General features: G+C 42.9%; 1 protein-coding gene across 5 annotated transcripts in view; it reads right to left on the reverse strand.

The window, feature by feature from the left end:
• Positions 1-371: 371 nt before the first annotated feature.
• Positions 372-18,190, reverse strand: part of trps1 (trichorhinophalangeal syndrome I) — a 239,153-nt gene continuing 221,334 nt past the window's right edge. For all 5 annotated transcript variants that reach the window (XM_055634582.1, XM_055634579.1, XM_055634578.1 and 2 more), the window contains exons 5-6: positions 15,470-15,592; positions 372-2,424 (exon numbers count right to left, since the gene is read on the reverse strand). In XM_055634582.1, coding sequence (XP_055490557.1) covers positions 1,375-2,424; positions 15,470-15,592 — 1,173 coding nt within the window. In that variant the 3' untranslated portion in view covers positions 372-1,374. The remainder of the gene's footprint in view (positions 2,425-15,469; positions 15,593-18,190) is intronic.

The following is an 18,190-nucleotide window of genomic DNA, read 5'->3' on the forward strand; positions in this document are numbered from 1 at the left end:
AAATGACTAATGTGGGCCTCCAGGCATCAGTGAATTTCTAACATGCATCAACACCTTCTACAATCCTTTATAATATGTACAGTAAGTGCTTGTAAAATAAACAGGATATTGACTACTGTTCTGTTGAGAATCCGAGGGTTTATTGCGGCTTGAGATCTGAACATCAAAAGCTTATCCCAGACTCATTGTTATTTGGTTAAAAAAACAACTATGTTCCTATTTTTTCAACATAATTGCACGTATACTAAAAAGTCTGCACATTCACTGCGTGTTGATGGAACCCAATACAAATTTAATGTGACCAAATTCATCACGATAAGAAAAGGGGGCCCAAAAATAGATTGTCACTGTCAGAAAACTTCACTTAATACTTTTGGTAAAACTTTATTATTCAAGTTTAGATGTAAATGACCTCATTTCTGTCTGAAATAGCTTTCATGGAAGATACAGAAAGAATGTGTAGGTGCGATTAAAAAAAAAAAAGAAATAAACATCACTAAATTACATGCATGATGAAAGTTGGGAACATGTCCCAGTTGCTCCTCAACCAGAGGCAGTGGTTCCTTTTAGCTTTCTTCGGATTTGAATCATTTTACTGGGATGCATCATTGAATAATATTGTTAGATATGAAAACCAAAGGAAAATTGTAAAAGCTAAGATCTATTTCCAGGTTTCTAAAATTAGTAAATGTTTTAAAGCACCTTGGAAACACTGCCTCTGCATGGAAACAAGACTGCATTTCATTATAAGACTGATTGATGTATGATTCTATGGAAAATAAACAAAACCAACAGAAGATCATGATTCCAACGTCATTTGATAAGAACCATCAACTTCCAAACTGTGTCACTTGAAACATAATATTGAAAAGCAATTAACAAATGTGCATATAGTCTTTTCAAGCTTAACAATATGAATTAAGAGCTTTGATAGATAACACAAAATACATTAATATTCATTAAGTGGAATGCATAGTGCTACCCTCTTTTTTTTCCCCTATTTAAGCATGAAAAATACGTTCATCTACTTTTCATCCATACATTGCATTTGCAACAACCGTATTTATTTCATGATGGTATTCAGGGCTACTATAATGAAAGAAAAAAAAATTCTAATGAAATTGAAATAGATGCTTCATTACTTCTTTTGCTACATTTGCACAATGTAAACAGCTAGAAAAGAATCAGTATTCTGACTCTAAAGCATAATGCAATATTTTTGTTGCATACTTTATAGAAAAAAATTATACAATGTGTCAGGCACCATCATTTTCAAATGTTTAACATTTACTCTTTTTTAGAAAAATAATATTCTGATTGTTCTCCCAAATGCAACATGTACTCATTGTGTTACAGTACTAAAACTTCTATTCCTTAGCTTTGCAACTTTTTATCAGTTTGCACATTTCTATGCAGGCCCCTCTGAATGTGCGTCATGAAGTCATACTTGTCTGTACAGAAATGCTGGCATAAGCTGCACTGGAAAGGTCCACTCTCACCGTGGCAACTCATATGCAATGCATACATCACTTCATCCATAAAGAGAATGCTGCAATGGACGCACTTTGTCAGTGATTCATCTTGAGTGCCTCGGTCAACTTTGTCCGGAGTTTTGACCACGATTTCTACGCTTTCCTCTGCGGTGGCCACTGATGCATTGGCTTTGTCCTTTGTGGCACCATTTGCAGCTGGTCCCGACCTGGAATGCTTTGTTGCCAGATCTAAAGGAATGTCATTATCAGATCCAAGGGACGAGAAACTTGGAGGCAGGCTAAAGGCAGGATAAGGCACAAAGTTTTGGCAAGGATTTGACAGGCCAGGCATATGGTAGTGTTGATTCCCAGCGACTGACAATTTATATTTACTCCAGAACCTCAGCCAATCAGCTTCGTTTTGTAAATCACTATGCACAAATTGAAATCCAAATAAAGGATACTGGTACTTCTCAATGGGGCTTCCAGGAGGCGAGTAATTTGGGTGCTTGGTGGGTCTAAGGTATTTTTCAATTGGACTCCCACGTTCTGAGCTTCCTTTCCCTTCTGAAGTAGGCAAACAATTTGCTGGGTCAACACTGGTTTCCTGAGGGCTCTTGACTTGTACGTGGAGAGGCTGCATTCTTCTGTGAAGGTCCACTGCCTGGCCAACCACCAGTGTGGATTGGCCCTGATGTGGTTTACTCACAGAACTAAAGAGATCAAGTTTGCTCAGGTTAGACTGCTGAGGCTCCCGATGCTGACCTTCTGAAGGGAGCTCCCCCACTTTCCGGTCTAGTGGGCTGTCGCTTAGCTGCTCCTCATTGCTTACCCTCTGCTGTTTGTTGACCTGCTCAGTCTGCAATACTTCGGGGTTAAGCCGCTTTCGGGTCCTCCTTCGAATGATCTGCTCCCCGTTGCTTTGCTTTATAATATTTAAGGGCCTCGGAGTCTAGAAACAAGAAACAAAAAAGCATGTCTTATCTCATGTTTGCACAACTCAAGCTATTTTTTGTTCCATTAAACGGTAATGTTTCAAAGGGTAATTGGTCATGAGAAATGAACTTGAATTATATGTAAATCCTTAATGCGGTTGAGCACATAAGTATGGGGACACCAGGAACCACTGTTGCTGAATCTTGAGTAGAGCACAAAGTGGGCCAGGCAGCATTTCTGGAGTGAACGATTAAAGTTGGGATGCTTCTTGAGATGGACTATAGTAGGAGGGAAAAGCTGTAAAAGAGGTGGGGAACAGGACAAAGCATGGAAAGTGATAGGTGGATACAGGTGAGGGAGGGTTGATCGGCATGCGGGTAGACAAAGGATAAGGATGAAAATGAGACAAAAGGGCATCAGATAAGGAGCACATTAGTATATTCAAACACAAAACAGGGAAATTATACATTCATAATTGTTCATCAACCGTATTTTTTAGTTTAGTTTAGTTTAGAGATACAATGCGGAAACATGACCTTCAGCCAAACGAGTCAGCACCAACCAGCGATCCACGCACATTAACACTACCATACAAACATTAGGGACATTTTTTACATTGATAACAGGCCAATTAACCTACAAACCTGTACGTCTTTGGAGTGTGGGAGGAAACTGAAGTTCTCGGAGAAAACCCACGCAGGTCACAGGGAGAACGTACAAACTCCGTACAGACAGCACCCGTAGTCAAGATCGATCCCGGGTCTCCAGCGCTGTGAGTGCTGTAAGGCAGCAACTCTACCGCTCTGCTGCCGTGTCGCCCTAAATATTATTTATATTTATTTCTTACATAAGATATTACAGATTTTTAATTAAAAAACACAAAATCCTGAAGTTGTGCAGTAGATCAGGCAACCATTTTGAAAAGAGAAAGAGGATGAATGTTACAGCTGATGAGGTATTCGACCAAAAACTTTACAGATGCTCCTTGACCTGTTATGTATCTCCGACATTTTCTGTTTTGATTTTAGATTCCCAGCAAATGTAGTTTATCATTTTGGGACAGTGTTCCAGTGTGATATAACCAGACATGGAAATGGATGGAGTTGCCACAAGAGACAAGGAGTGTAATGGAGTCAGAAGTAAGGTTCTGATCAAACAGATTACACTTTAATCATCTGCTTTACTGAAGGGTAAAAAAAAACCCAAATCAATCCCCCACATTTCTAAAGCTGCATTTTAACCAAGGGATATCTCGGGTGTGCACGTTTTCTGAGCACCTTCCAGCAGTAGTTGTGGCACCGGTCTCAAGAGCAAATCATGCAGGCTCAGCCCAGTTTTGTTCATTGTCACGTGTACCAAGAAACAGTGAAAAGTTTTTGTTGCGTGCTAACTGGCCAGCGGAAAGATTACAATCGAGCCATTCACAGTGTACAGATACATGATAAGGCAGTAACGTTCAGTGCAAGCTAAAGCCAATAAAGTCTGATTAAAGATAGTCTGATAGCAGTTCAGGACTGCTCTCTGGTTGTGGTAGGATGGTTCAGTTACACCAAACAGCGAGCAGTACTGAACTAGTTTTTCCACCATTGCTTCCTGAGGAGTTCCAAGTCTTATATTAATGAACAATGAGTATCCACTTTATTTTTGATAACATTTTTCGAATTTTACACTTGAGTTTTAGGCTATGCAAAGCATCACTCGCTGTTCTGGTAAATGACCCTAAAACTGGGACATTTTCCCCAACCAGATGGTGCATGGTACCATCTCCAGGGAACAAGAGATGCAATGCGCTACCACGAGGTATGCTTTACTATTTGGTTTAGTTTAAAGGTATAGTGTGGAAACAAGCCCTTTGGCCCACCAAGTCTGCACCGACCAGCGATCCCCGCACATTACACTATCCTGCACTAGGGTCCATTTTTTACATATATACCAAGCCAATTAACCTACAAGCCCTGTACGTCTTTGTAGTGTGGGAGGAAAAACAAAGTTCTCAGAGAAAACCCACGCATTCACGGGGAGAATGTACAGATAGAATCCATAGCCGGGATCGACCCTGGGTCTCTGGCGCTGTAAGGCAGCAACTGTACCGCTGCACCACCTATTTGTGGAATCTCTTGAACCACTGAAGTCTCATACACTCAGACATCAAGGGGATCAGCTCATCCAAGGGCAATGATAACAATCGAACAATATGAACCAAAGCAATTCTTCACCATTCATTTAGTGCTCCACGACCTCATGTATGCATGCCAGCTGATTATTGTCTGGGGCCTGCAGAAACAGCATCCAGTCAGGAGTTTTGCCTCACGTGTACACATTCATTGAGCAGCAAGGGTTCTTTCCAATGGAGTGCTTCCTGAATGGATGCAAGCAACTCATCACACAATGGACGCTAGCTTCCTTCTCCCCTCTCAGAGCAAGTGTTTGATATTATTTCATGTTACCAGCTGATGATGTTTCACACCGGGTAGCGGAAGAATTAATGTTGTGCTTTCCTTGTTATTGTTACACATGGAGCAGTCCCTTATTAGATACTACCATAACCTTTGGCCCCATGTTTAACAAAAGAATTACAGTAGCAGTAATTTTAAACACAATGATACAGATACCTGGATAACCATTTTGCTGTCATGGAAAATGTGGCAGCAACAGCTACAGCCAACAGCACTGGAATATGGAGTGTTTCAACATTACCCTTTTCAAGAGCAAATAACAGTAATGGGCCTCCCACTTAAGGGCCTGTCCCACTTTCACGACCTAATTCACAACCTTTTTTACTCGTGGACATTTTTCATCATGTTGAAAAAACACCCCGACCTACGTGATGCCACGAGTGCCTACAACTAGCATCACGGCCTGCTATGACCTACCTACGACCTCCTATGATCTCGTGACAAACATGCTGCGAGTATGAGTCATGGGCAAACTCGGCAGAGGTCGTGAATTAGGTCGTGAACGTATGACAGGCCCTTTAACAACAATAAAAACCATGTCAGCACCGGCGACAACCTATGTCACCTGGCGACAACCTATGTTAACCTGGTGACAACTACAACAGCACCTACATCAGGAGAAGTCAAGCTATGCTCATTGGCGTCAAACCCACTGTCGCAGTCTGTCTCTGAAAATTGTTCACCATGTTGAAAATCCAGCGGTGACCAGAAAGACGCTGCGACTCTTTGGGTGACTGGCGAGGCTACTCACGACCATACAGGTGGCACCCATGTGGCAACCATGTGACGACAGCCTAGTCGCCTAAAACATCGCTCAAGTGGGACAGGCCCATTACACTGAAAATGGTGACCAGTGCTCTTGCAGCTGCCCACAGTGACCCAGGCACCTGGCATGTTGTGAAGTAAGGGAACAAAATAAAACATGCGAGTGGCAGAGTGGGAGAGAAATGACGACACGACTGAGTGAAAAATGGGAATGCACCAGTGATCACGCAGTCAAAGTTGCGTATATTAATCTGTTTTTCCTATGTTGATGTGCAGAGTATACAAAACATAGTACAGGAGAGGAACAGGCCCTTCAGCCACAATGATTGTGTTTGACATGATGCAAAACAATCTCATCTGCCTGCAAGTGGTCCATATCCACCCATTCCCTGCACACCATGTGCCTTTCAAAATGCTTCTTAAATGTTGCTCTTGTACCTGCAACCACCACCAACCCTGACAGTGTGTTCCAGGAACCCATCACTATATGTAAAAAAGCATTCCCCCCCATTTGACATTTCCATCCCGTGACAGAGATGTTGACTGTCGGCCCCATCCATGCCTCTCTCACTTACGATATTGGTTAGAGACACATTCAGAACAGTACCTCTTCAAATTGTGGCTGTATTGTTCAGCATAGAACTTGCCAGGAGTACACAGTAAAAATGCTGCCCCAGTTCCTTGGAAGTTTGTCTCATTAATAAAATACTTTGCTCATTTAATTTATCAGCCACCATCCAGTAGCTTAATGAGGAATTGAAAAGTAATACAACCCTTGTGAAAGGGAATTCTCCAAATATATAACTCGGAGCCTGGCTTCTGTCTATTTTCTTACCGTGTTTGCATTGCAACTAATTGAGGAAAATCAACAGCACAATAACCTACAATAAATCTGAATTGCGTAATCATGATTTGGATTCAGACCAAAACAGAAATATTTCAGGCAATTCGATATGAAAGAAATATTGCAAATGTGCGAGAATGCACAGGCATTCAATCAAATTTACACCATTAATTTGGAAACTGGCATCACTAATGATATAATAGCACAACTAAGCCTCGATTGTTCTCATTAATGAGAAATAAATTCAGCACAGAGAACAAAAGCCCTTTTTTTTAAAGTAAGGAATATAAAAGAAGCAAGATGATGTGGCAGCTACACTAATGGAGGCAGGGAGGCCGAGGTAGGTAGGTCTACCTACCTCGGAAAACGTTAAAACTAGACGTGTGTCGAGCGCCAGGCAACAATCCAGGCCCAGTTTCAAACAGGCGGGAAGGGGATGATGAGGGATGATGCGGAGCTGTGAAGATGCTCGCTCTGGCAGCATCGTGGGGATCTGTGATAGGGGGAAGCCCCTGGCACAGTGATGATGAGGAGGAGGAAGCTCTTTTCCTTGTTCTCTCATGGCTTTAGTAGGCCAAATAGAAAAGGAATTTGATCGAAACTGGGATTGATCCTCTCCATTTATTGCAGCCCTGGAGTCTGTCCAAACACTCCACACAATCTGGAGCTGTTCTTGGCTGTTGAATAATTGATGAATTCCCAAGTTGTCATGAGCTGCCTAGTGTGAGAGGGGAATACAGAAAATGTCTGTGCTTTCCTCCCATCCTTCTCCACTATATTTTCTGGACGAAGGATAAAGTGCATGTGGAATAATATTCTGCTCCTCTCCATATTTACCACTACCAGGGATTTCAGGCCCAGAGATGTTGTCAAGCTCACAAGAAGATGGCTTGGCAATGGAGTGATCTTTGTCATCTTGGATGTTTGCTTTAAGGATGCAGCATGCAAATGGGCCCTTCAGCCCACTATGTCCACACTGACCATCGATCACCTGTTAACACTAGTTCTATGTTATCGTACCTTTTCATCTACTCCCTGCACATCATAGGCAAATTGACAAAGACCAATTAACTTACAAAACCTACACATTTTGTGATGTGGGAGGAAACTGGAGCATCCAAAGGAAACCCACCTGTTCAGTGTGAACACATAAATAAAATCCTGATGTCATGGCCTGATGTCATGGCCAGTATACATAAATGAATCTTAGAAATACAGCATACATACATACATGAATCTTAGAAATAGATGATAATAGAGTTGTATTCTTTGCACTCAAACAGTAATATTCAGTAAGTACAGTGCCCTCCATAATGTTTGGGACAGACCCATCATTTATTTATTTGCCTCTGTACTCCACAATTTGAGATTTGTAATAGAAAAAAATCACGTGGTTAAAGTGCACAGTGCAATAATTTAATAAAGACCATTTTCATACATTTTGGTTTCACCATGTAGAAATTACAGCTGTGTTTATACAAAGTTCCCTCCATTTCAGGGCACCATAAAATTTGGGACACATGGCTTCAAAGGCGTCTGTATTAAGTCATTGTGTGGCGCTGCGCGCAGCAGTCTCACCAGCAGTTTGTCAGTCATTTCGACTTTTTTTGTTTTTTTTTAGTGTATCTAAACATATGTGTTAATGTCTCTCGGAATGTTTTTATGTGGGGGTTGGGGGGGTGGGGAGGGGGAAACCATTTCCAGTCACTTACCTCGGGGGAGATGCGACTTTTCTACTAGTCGCATTTTCGTCCTCCCTCGTGTCCTGACAACTTGGATTGGAGCGGCCTTTCTCGGAGACGGCCCAGAGCTTCAGCAGCAGGCGCGGCAAGGACTTCCATCGTGGAGCCAGGAGAAAGGCTCCAACCGCCGGCCTGCTGACTTTAACATCATGAAGCCGCAGTCTCCGGTAAGAAAGTGGCCGATTTGGGCACTCCAAGAGCGGACGGAGTGTGTTCCATCAGTCCTGACGTCGGAGCTCCGATCATCCCGATGAGAGGGCCTGTACAATCGGGAAGTTCGTAGCGGCGACTATGGAGGGTCAAGGCCCCAAACAAAAGGTGAACAAAAGGAGCAAGACTGACTGAACTTTATTGCCTTCCATCACAGTGGTGGGTGTTTATGTTAAGTTCTATCGTTCTTTTTAATTGTGTTGTCTTCTTTTAATTGTATGGCTGCATGGTAACTCAAATATCACTGTACCTTAATTGTGACAATAAATGTGAATGTGAATCTGAATCTAATATGTCAGGTGTGTTTAATTGCCTCCTTAATGCAGGTATAAGAGAGCTCGCAGCACCTTTCTTCCAGTCTTTCCATCAACTTTGGAAACTTTTATTGCTGTTTATCAACATGAGGACCAAAGTTGTGTCAATTAAAGTCAAATAAACCATTATTAGACTGAGAAACAAGAATAAAACTGTTAGAGACATCAGCCAAACCTTAGGCTTACCAAAATCAACCATTTGGAACATCATTAAGAAGAAAGAGAGCACTGGTGAGCTTACTAATGGCAAAGGGACTGGCAGGCCAAGGAACACCTTCACATTGATAATAAAATAATTCTCTCTATTGTAGATTGGTTATTTCTTACTAACCAATTGTATTGTTTATTAGTAGAAGCTCCGCTTACTATGCGGTTTATATTATCAGAAGTCTGCTTGAGTACTTAGTCTGAGTAGCTGCTAGCCTACAGTAACAACATGCAGAAGAATGCTGTGAGTGAACTTTAATAAACATGTTTAAGAAGGAACTGCAGATGCTGGATAATCGAAGATAGACAAAAATGCTGGAGAAACTCAGCGGGTGAGGCAGCATCTATGGAGTGTAGGAAATAAGCAACGTTTTGGGTCAGCAGCTGGGCAGCCATTATATTTTTTTTAAATGTCAGTTTGGTGTTAATTTTAGTAAATATCTCGGAAAATAATTGAGCAAATTTATAGAGGAGTGGATTTTTCAAATCATAAGGAAAATTTCTACCAGAAGATGTATAAATGTCACTGTTATTGTAACGTCAGCAGCTGGGCAGCGGTCAGATTGGTCAACAATTTTAATTAAAATGTCAGGAAAATAATGTACCAAATGTACAGAGGAGTGAATTTCTAAAATCCCACGGAAAATCTCTACTGAAAAATGTAGAAATCTCCCCATTTCGGCGAGCACACAAACACACACACACAAAAGTATTTAGATGTGCTGTACCTTGACATGCGTATGGCTCGCTTTATTACATGGTGTCAGAAGTGGGATCTGTCAAAACGAGCTTTTGGCATCCAGAATGGAGAAGACGAATGCATTGCCTATCTGAGCAGCAACTTCCTCTACTGTTCGCATCGAGTGTGGGTGTTTGATTGCTGTGTTTAGGTCTCTGGGGTTGATGCAGATTCGGATTTCTTCCTTGTTTTTTTCCATTGCAACCACCATGGTGGAAACCCAGTCAGATGGGTCAGTAACTGTAGCTATGACACCCAGCGAGACCACCCGCTGGAGCTCATTGTGTACTCTGTCGTGCATGGCATGCGGAACAGTGTGGGGCTCGGACCACCAAAGTGATTTTGGGATGCACGGCGATATTGTATTTGAGGGGCAGCTTTCCAAGCTCCTCATCAAACAGTTCTTGATATTGTGTGAGTATCTGCTGGGTGGCCCTTCTGAGAATGCCCTTCAGTATCAACTCTGCTAGCGGTGTTTTCCAGCACACAGTGGAACAACTGTTTGCGGGGTATCCATGCGCCATCAGTGTTGATGACATTCTCGTTTACGGATGTGACATGGCTGAAGAGGACGACAATCTGAAGAGAGTGCTGTACCATGCCAAAGACATTCATCTCAAGCTCAATCCCCTGAAATGTAAGTTTTGGGTCCCGGAAGTTAGCTACGTTGGGCATGTTTTCACTAGTGATGGTCTCAGACCGGACCCATCCAAAACTACTGCCATCAACGAGATGCCGGTTCCTACTGATGTTACGAGTTAAGAGATTCCTGGGAATGGTCAACTATCTGGGAAAATTAATTCCCAATCTGAGCTCCCACCCTCGCATATTTTGCTCTAGAGTTGCCAGTGACACTCACATGCGATGCGTCCCAGTACGGACTTGGTGCTGCCTATCTGCAAACCACCACCGACGGCGACCACAAGCCTGTGGTATATGCCTCCCGCACCCTGACTGATACTGAACAACGATACGCCCAAATTGAAAACGTGTTACTTGCAGTGGTGTTCGCCTGCACAAAATTCAAGGACCTTATTTTTGGAAAGTCTGTGACTGTGGAAACAGACCACCAGCCGCTGGTCACTATCTTGAACAAGCCCATCCACGCCACCCTGGCTCACCTGCAATGGATGATGATGAAGCTGCAGCATTTCAATTTCAAAATAGTCTACAAAAAGGGCCAGGACATGCACATCGCTGACACGCTATCAAGGGCCCCACTCAAAACCAGCGAACAAAAGCCCTCTGAACAGGACCAGTTCTCGGTAATGAAGGTATCGAATGTTCCCACAGTGCCTAAGCAGCCTGGCAGAGCACACGGCTGCTGAATATACTTTACAATTGCTATCTGCAGTCATCCGGCGTGGCTGGCCGGATAAACAACACAGCACCCCACTCGCGATTCATCCATACTACTTGGTTCGCAACGAACTGGTGATACAGGATGAGATTATAGTCAAGGGTCACAAAGCAGTCATCACAGCTGTTCTTTGGGACAAGTACTAAGATGATATCCACAGGGGCCACCCCGGTGTAGAGGCAACCTTACAACCGGCGCAGAGCATGTTTTATTGGTCTGGTATGACCAAGCATATACGAGAAAAAACTGAAGTCTACGCCATCTGCAAAAGCCTAGCGCCACACCAACAGAAACAACCCTTACTATCGCACTGAATTCCACCTCTGCCGTGGTCCACGGTAGCCACCGACATATTCGAAAGGCATGGGAAACACTACCTAGTCCTCGTCGACTCATATTCGGGCTCATTCGAAAAGGACCTACTCCAAACCATTACCATACTTGCCAACAATTGAAAATGAAAAATCTTACTCTGAGTGGGCGGGTTGAAGGAGTGCGAGCGCCAAATAATTATTTTTTATGTGCGGTCATACCCATGTAAGAGTACAAGAATGCATGACTTGTTTATTGTGTATTTGTAATACAATTTATTGTGTATTATTTGTCATAGCTGCTTTCTTGCATTTGTCTATGTTGATAATTAAAAGTCATTTGGCAGCAACGTTTTCCCATGGCCTGGGGAAACGTTAAAGGGCTGGAAACCCTCTAAAGGGCTGGATCTCTCTCTCGAAACGGCATGCCTCTTCTCTCTCTCTCTCTCTCTCTCTCTCTCTCTCTTGTTTTTTTTTTTTTCTCCAACACATCACAAATACTAAACAGATCAAGTCTACTTCTCACAAAACAAAATCAACCCCACCGCGGTGACCAGCGCCCACGGAATACCTCCAAAGTCCCCGTGAGCACCGCATGTTCCCTCTCCAGGGACACACGTGCACGGACGTAGGCCCGAAAAGAGGGGGCAGGCAGCCGACTCTTTCTCTCTCTCTCTCTCTCTCTCTCCCCCACTCCTTCCCCTCCTTCACTCCCCATCTGCAGCCATCTTCTGCTTCAGTAAGGGAAGCTGGTCGGTGATTGGCCGTAACGCCCCTCGGAGACAGCGTCTGATTGGCCGCCGAGTGATCAGCGGATTATGTGATTGAACACAATGACCTTGGAGACAGCGGCTGATTGGATGGGAATTTTAAGGAAAGCTGGTCGGTGATTGGACGTAACCCCCTTAGAGGCAGCGGTTGATTGGTCATTTTTTTTCTCCCTCATTTCAAAATAGTACTGTTCCGATTTTTCACACTTTTTTAACTTAAAAATCGGAACATACGATAAAGTGGACTAGTTGGCAGGTATGCATTATATCTGATGCAGTCATCCAGAAGTTGTCACGCCACTTCTCCGTGCACGGTTCCCCTGCACGCCTCATATCCGACAACGGCAGTCAGTTCACCAGCCGGCTCTTCAGAAACTATGCTCAACGATGGAACTTTCAACATATCACCAGCCGCCCTGAGTTTCCACAGTCCAACAGACTCACCGAATGGGCTGTCCGGAGCACAAACCAATTAATCGGGCATTCCTATCTTGTCAAATCCAACGTCTACCTGGGCCTGCTCAACTTAAGGAACATTGTCCACGATCCTATACTGGGTTCTCCAGCCCAACGACTGATGTCTCACCAAACCCCTGCTGCCCTGCCTGTATCCCAGCAGCTGTTGCAGCCCCAGGTCCGTTCACCTCCTGTGGTCCAGAAACAACTCCAAAAGAAGCATGATGCAGAAAACCAATCTTTGGACAAGTCCAGCAAGTCACTTCAACCTCTCTCCAGTGGACAGTTGATTGCCTCCAGACCAACAAGGGCTATGGCCGTCTGAGTCACATCCACAGCCCTGCCAAAGAACTGCGCTCCTACCTGGTAAAGGCGGACGGAGGCCTTTACAGACGCAACCGTCAACATCTCCTTCCTGTGAAGGAACTACGTCCTGCAACTCCATATCCTGAGGTCACACGTTTTATATACCCTCCCACTACCGGGCCGACTGCTCAACAACCGCAGACTGTGTCCCCCACGGCCTCTCCACGGCATTCAGCGCCCTGCTCTCCTACTTCGCCACCTCCACTCGGCGGGTCTCCTATTAATAGAAGTCTGCTTAAGTAATTAGTGTGAGTAGCTGCTAGCCCACCATAACACCATACAGACGAATGCTGTGAGTGAACCTTAATAAACATATGTTGTACCTTGACATGAGTATGACTCGCTTCATTATATCTATAATACAGAAAAATCCCCAAAACCTGTCCGACAGATCAGAAACACTCTTCAGGAGTCAGGTGTGGATTTGTCAATGACCACTGTCCGCAGAGGACTTCATGAACAGAAATACAGAGGCTACACTGCAAGATGCAAACCACTGGTTAGCCACAAAAATAGGATGGCTTGGTTACAGTTTGCCAAGAAAGAGACCCGGGTTCGATCCGGACAACTGGTGCTGTCTGTATGGAGCTTGTACATTCTCCTTGTAACCGACATAGATTTTCTCCGTTATCTTTGGTTTCCTCCCACACTTCAAAGAAGTACAGGTCTGTAGGTTAATTGACGATGTAAGTGTAAATTGTCCCTAGTGTGTGTAGGATAGTGTTAATGTGTGAGGATCGCTGGTCGGCGCAGATTCCGTGGGCTGAAAGGCTTGTTTCCGTGCTGAATCCCTAAAACTAAAACTAAGAAAGCGAAACAGGGATTTGAGGAAGAAAATCAGAGGAGGGACATTCTTGCTATTGAGGGAGTGCAGCGTAGGTTTACAAGGTTAATTCCCGGGATGGCGGGACTGTTATATGCTGAGAGAATGGAGCGGTTGGGCTTGCATAATCTGGAGTTTAGATGGATGAGAGGATATCTTATTGAAACATATTAGATTGTTAAAGGTTTGGACACAAAACATGTTCCCGATGTTGGGGTGTCCAGAACCAGGGACCACAGTTTAAGAATAAGGTGTAAGGCATTTAGAACAGAGACGAGGAAACACTTTTCCTCACAGAGAGTTGTGGATCTGCAGAATTCTCTGCCTCAGAGGCCAGGTGTGGTCTCATTAGGGCCCTGTACAATTGCAGAAGGGCCTCTTTGCTCCTGTACTCAATTCCTTTTGTTATGAAGGCCAACATGCCATTCGCTTTCTTCAATGCCTGCTGTACCTGCATGCTTACCTTCAGTGACTGATGAAGAAGAACCCCCGCAGATCCCGTTGTACTTCCCGTTTTGCCAACTTGACACCATTTTGATAATAATCTGCTTTCCTGTTTTTGCCACCAAAGTATATAACCTCACATTTATCCACATTAAACTGCATCTGCCATGCATCTGCCCACTCACCCAACCTGTCCAAGTCACCCTGCATCCTCATAGCATCCTCTTCACAGTTCACACTGCCACCCAGCTTTGTGTCATCTGCAAATTTGCTAATGTTACTTTTAATCCCTTCATCTAGATCATTAACGTATATTGGAAATATACAATATTTACCGAGCACAATATTTACCCTGCATCGAGCCTTGCGGTACCCACTAGTCAATGCCTGCTATTCTGAAAGGGACCCGTTAATCTCTCCTCTTTGTTTTCTGCCTTCCAACCAAGTTTCTATCCATGTCAGCACCCTACTGCTATAAACAGTATATTATATGAAATTACCTGGTGCATTTTAACGTTTCTCTGTTCTAATCTTTTCATTCTAATTAATTAAAAGGCATCAATATATGAAAGCACACATGCATATTCACCAACTGAAAAGGCACATAGAAAACACACGCCTATTCCATCAGCTCTAATTATTGTAACTGATTTTGTTTAATTAATTGCAGACTCAGAGACACTAAGATTCACTCCAAAGACGTACAGGCTTGTAGGTTAATTGGCTTGGTGTAAATGTAAATTGTCCCTAGTGCGTGGGGTAGTGTTAGTGTGTGGCGATTGCTGATCAGTGTGGACTAGGTGGGCTGAGGCCCTGTTTCTGCACTATATCTCTAAACTAAACTAAACTAAATTCAGACAAACATACACTTGTCACTCCAGCTCATTCTGACCAGGCTTTGCAATCAACCTGGTGTGTAGGAAGAAGTAGGGTGGCACGGTGGTGCAGCAGTGGAGTTGCTGCCTGACAGCGCTTACAGCTCCAGGGACCCGGGTTCGAACCTGACTACATGTGCTGTCTGTACGTTCTCCCCATAACTTGCGTAGGCTTTCTCAAAGATCTTCAGTTTCCCCCCGCACTCCAAAGACATACTGGTTTGAGGGTAAATTGGCATGGTGTACAAGTAAAATTACCCCTAGTGCGTGTATGATAGTGTTAATGTGCGGGGATCGCTGGACGGCGCGGATTCGATGGGACGAAGGACCTGTTTCCGCGTTGTATCTCTAAACTAAACTAACAAAAGATCTTTCCTACCGAATGCAGCTTCTGGTACAGGCCGCAAGCATTGCAGACGTATCCACCATTTGCGTTCTTCCTCCAGAGAGAGGTCTTTGTAGTCAGGCAGTTGGCACAGAAAACCCCCGAGCCTCTTCGCCTCTGAAATAGAAAAAGGTCAAAGCTACATCATGTGATCTATGAAATTAGGGTAAATTAACATAAAATTTTAGCCACCAAGTGGTCACAGGAATAGAAGGCAACCTCATCTCTTCACCAGATAAAAGCTGTCCAGGGGCTGACCTCCCCAGAGGAGCATGGGTGAAGCTCAACAGACTTGGTACTGGAGTTGGGCGTTTCAATGCCAGCATGTGGAGATGGCTCCACCAGAGCCCAGCCTGTGAATGCAGAGCAGAACAACAGGCAGCCAACCACGTCATCTCTGGGTGCCCGCTCTACCACCCACCAAATGGAGGTCAGGGCCTAGTAGACATTGATGCAGAGACAACAACCTGGCTGCTCAACACCCGGCTTGAGATCTAATTATTCCTATGGTTTATCTTTCATTCGCAAGAAGAAGAACATCAAAGTTTTGTCTCCATTCGGGTAGAAATAACTAAGAAAACAAATTGCTCAAAATAAGATCACTATTAACCATATTTAATCATGATGATTACTGAATCACATTCTAATAACGCAGTAATAGATGAAGCGCAAAATGAAAGGTAAAATAATTGCAAGAGCGATAACTAAAACCATGCCAATGTGGCAGCATTAGTTTGATCAATGTTTTGAAATTCACAATTTGAGGCATATATATCTGATTTTGAATTAATCGCCTGCATTAAAAATAACAGAAATGAGATTTCATCCGAATAAAATCTAAGCGGAGAGATCAGGTAAATACTTTGTTTTATCTTACATTAATTAGGTCAAAAGCTCTAATAATCTAATGTTCCAAGAGCTCTCATTAATTGCAGATACAAAAGCTACAAATGAAATTGTGGATGTAAAAGAGTTCCTCAAATGTTAGTAGCAAGAATCACTAAAAATCATGAACATAATTCACAGTCTCACCCAACTCACACCAACTCATTGAACTGTTCTCCAGGCATCAATGTGTAGCTGCAAAAATCATTGTCTGAATAACCTGTTTCAAATTTGATCTTCCATTTGATTGAGCTCAAACCGTTTTAATTATGGTACAAACTTCATTTGAGTATAACCCATCTTCTTTCAAAATAGTTGAATACTTCTATTATAATTGCTGTTTGTTCTCACACTCTTCCTCTTCTGGACCTCAAATTTATTCCTCGTCCCTGCATGCCTTGTTGGATTCTTCTGTTGCAGAGCAGGCATTCTAGTCGCCGCTAATTTTTCAACATGTTGAAAAATTCGCCGCGACCATAATGAGGCCTCGACTAGTTCCCTGATTGCAGGAACTCCTCAGGACCATGAAGGCGACTCCCCGGCAACCGCCCACGAACATGTGGCGACCGCATAGTCTCCTGCAGTTGTCTAATAAGTCGCCTAAGTGGGACAGACCCATAACTGTTACATCTGTTACATTGTGAGTGAGGGCTGTACAGTGGTGTAACTGGTACTGCTGCTGACTCACAGTGCCAGAGACCTGGGTTCAATCCTGACCACGGGTGCTGCCCTTGTGGTATTTGCATGTTCTCCCTGTGACCATGTGGGTTTCCTCAGGGTGCCTCGGTTACTTCCTACATCCCAAAGATATATGGCTTTATAGGTTATTTGGCCTCTAAAATTCCCCCTGCAAACTTTAGGGAACATTTCTAAATAATCATTCATTGCATAATTTTGTTTTAGTTTAGAGATATAAATATATATATAAATATTTATATATATTGATATATCTTTAAAGAAACTGGACCTGCTTTAAATTATAAGATATAACATAATGATTCCACACCAAATAATTCTCCATTGTACAACTTTGAGAGTAGCGTTTCTTATAATAAACTATGAACCAACCAGAGTGCGACTCATACCACACACATAGGCCACATCAAAGAAATGCCGCAAGATTATCGTTAGTATGAAAACATTTTACTTTCTATAAATTCACACTCCTTTACATATTACTGACACAGAACAAGTTTTTTAACCATTACCCTTTGATGATACATCAGATTCATGATTTATTGACTAATTCACTTTCATGTATATCAGTGAACAAACATGGTCTCATTCGTTTTTTTCTTGCTTCCAGAACAAAGGTAATAACAATGATAATGATAATATTGGATATCCTAAAATTGAAGTCCTTTCTAAATTCACAAATGAAAATTGCTTATTTCTGCTGATGTGAATGTAGAATACATATAAGCAGTCTCAACTAAGCCCTAATGAAGAGGAATGCAAGTATTTCCAATAAAGCCAAACAAAAATACAGACAGGAATGAAAATTGCCAATGAAATTTGAGAATGGTGGTAATTATTAAAATACTTCCATAACCGCATCAATATTGAATTACAAGTAAACATTTGAACATTGAGTCCCAAGTGTGTTTCAGCATGGAAAACAATGGGCCCTCGAACGTGAACGTTTTATATCTCAGACTTCCCAATATTGACCGTTTGCAGATATAGAACATTCTTATATTTGCAAGATTTATAAAGTAAAAACATCACTTAGTTCTTCCACTGATTATTAATTTTGCCATGCAATGACAACTTATGTACTGCATTTACCAATTGGCATTAGGTCATAAGTGACTGGAGCAGAATTAGTTC

Source organism: Leucoraja erinacea, chromosome 4 (assembly GCF_028641065.1).
Source record: "Leucoraja erinacea ecotype New England chromosome 4, Leri_hhj_1, whole genome shotgun sequence".
Taxonomy (NCBI): domain Eukaryota; kingdom Metazoa; phylum Chordata; class Chondrichthyes; order Rajiformes; family Rajidae; genus Leucoraja; species Leucoraja erinaceus.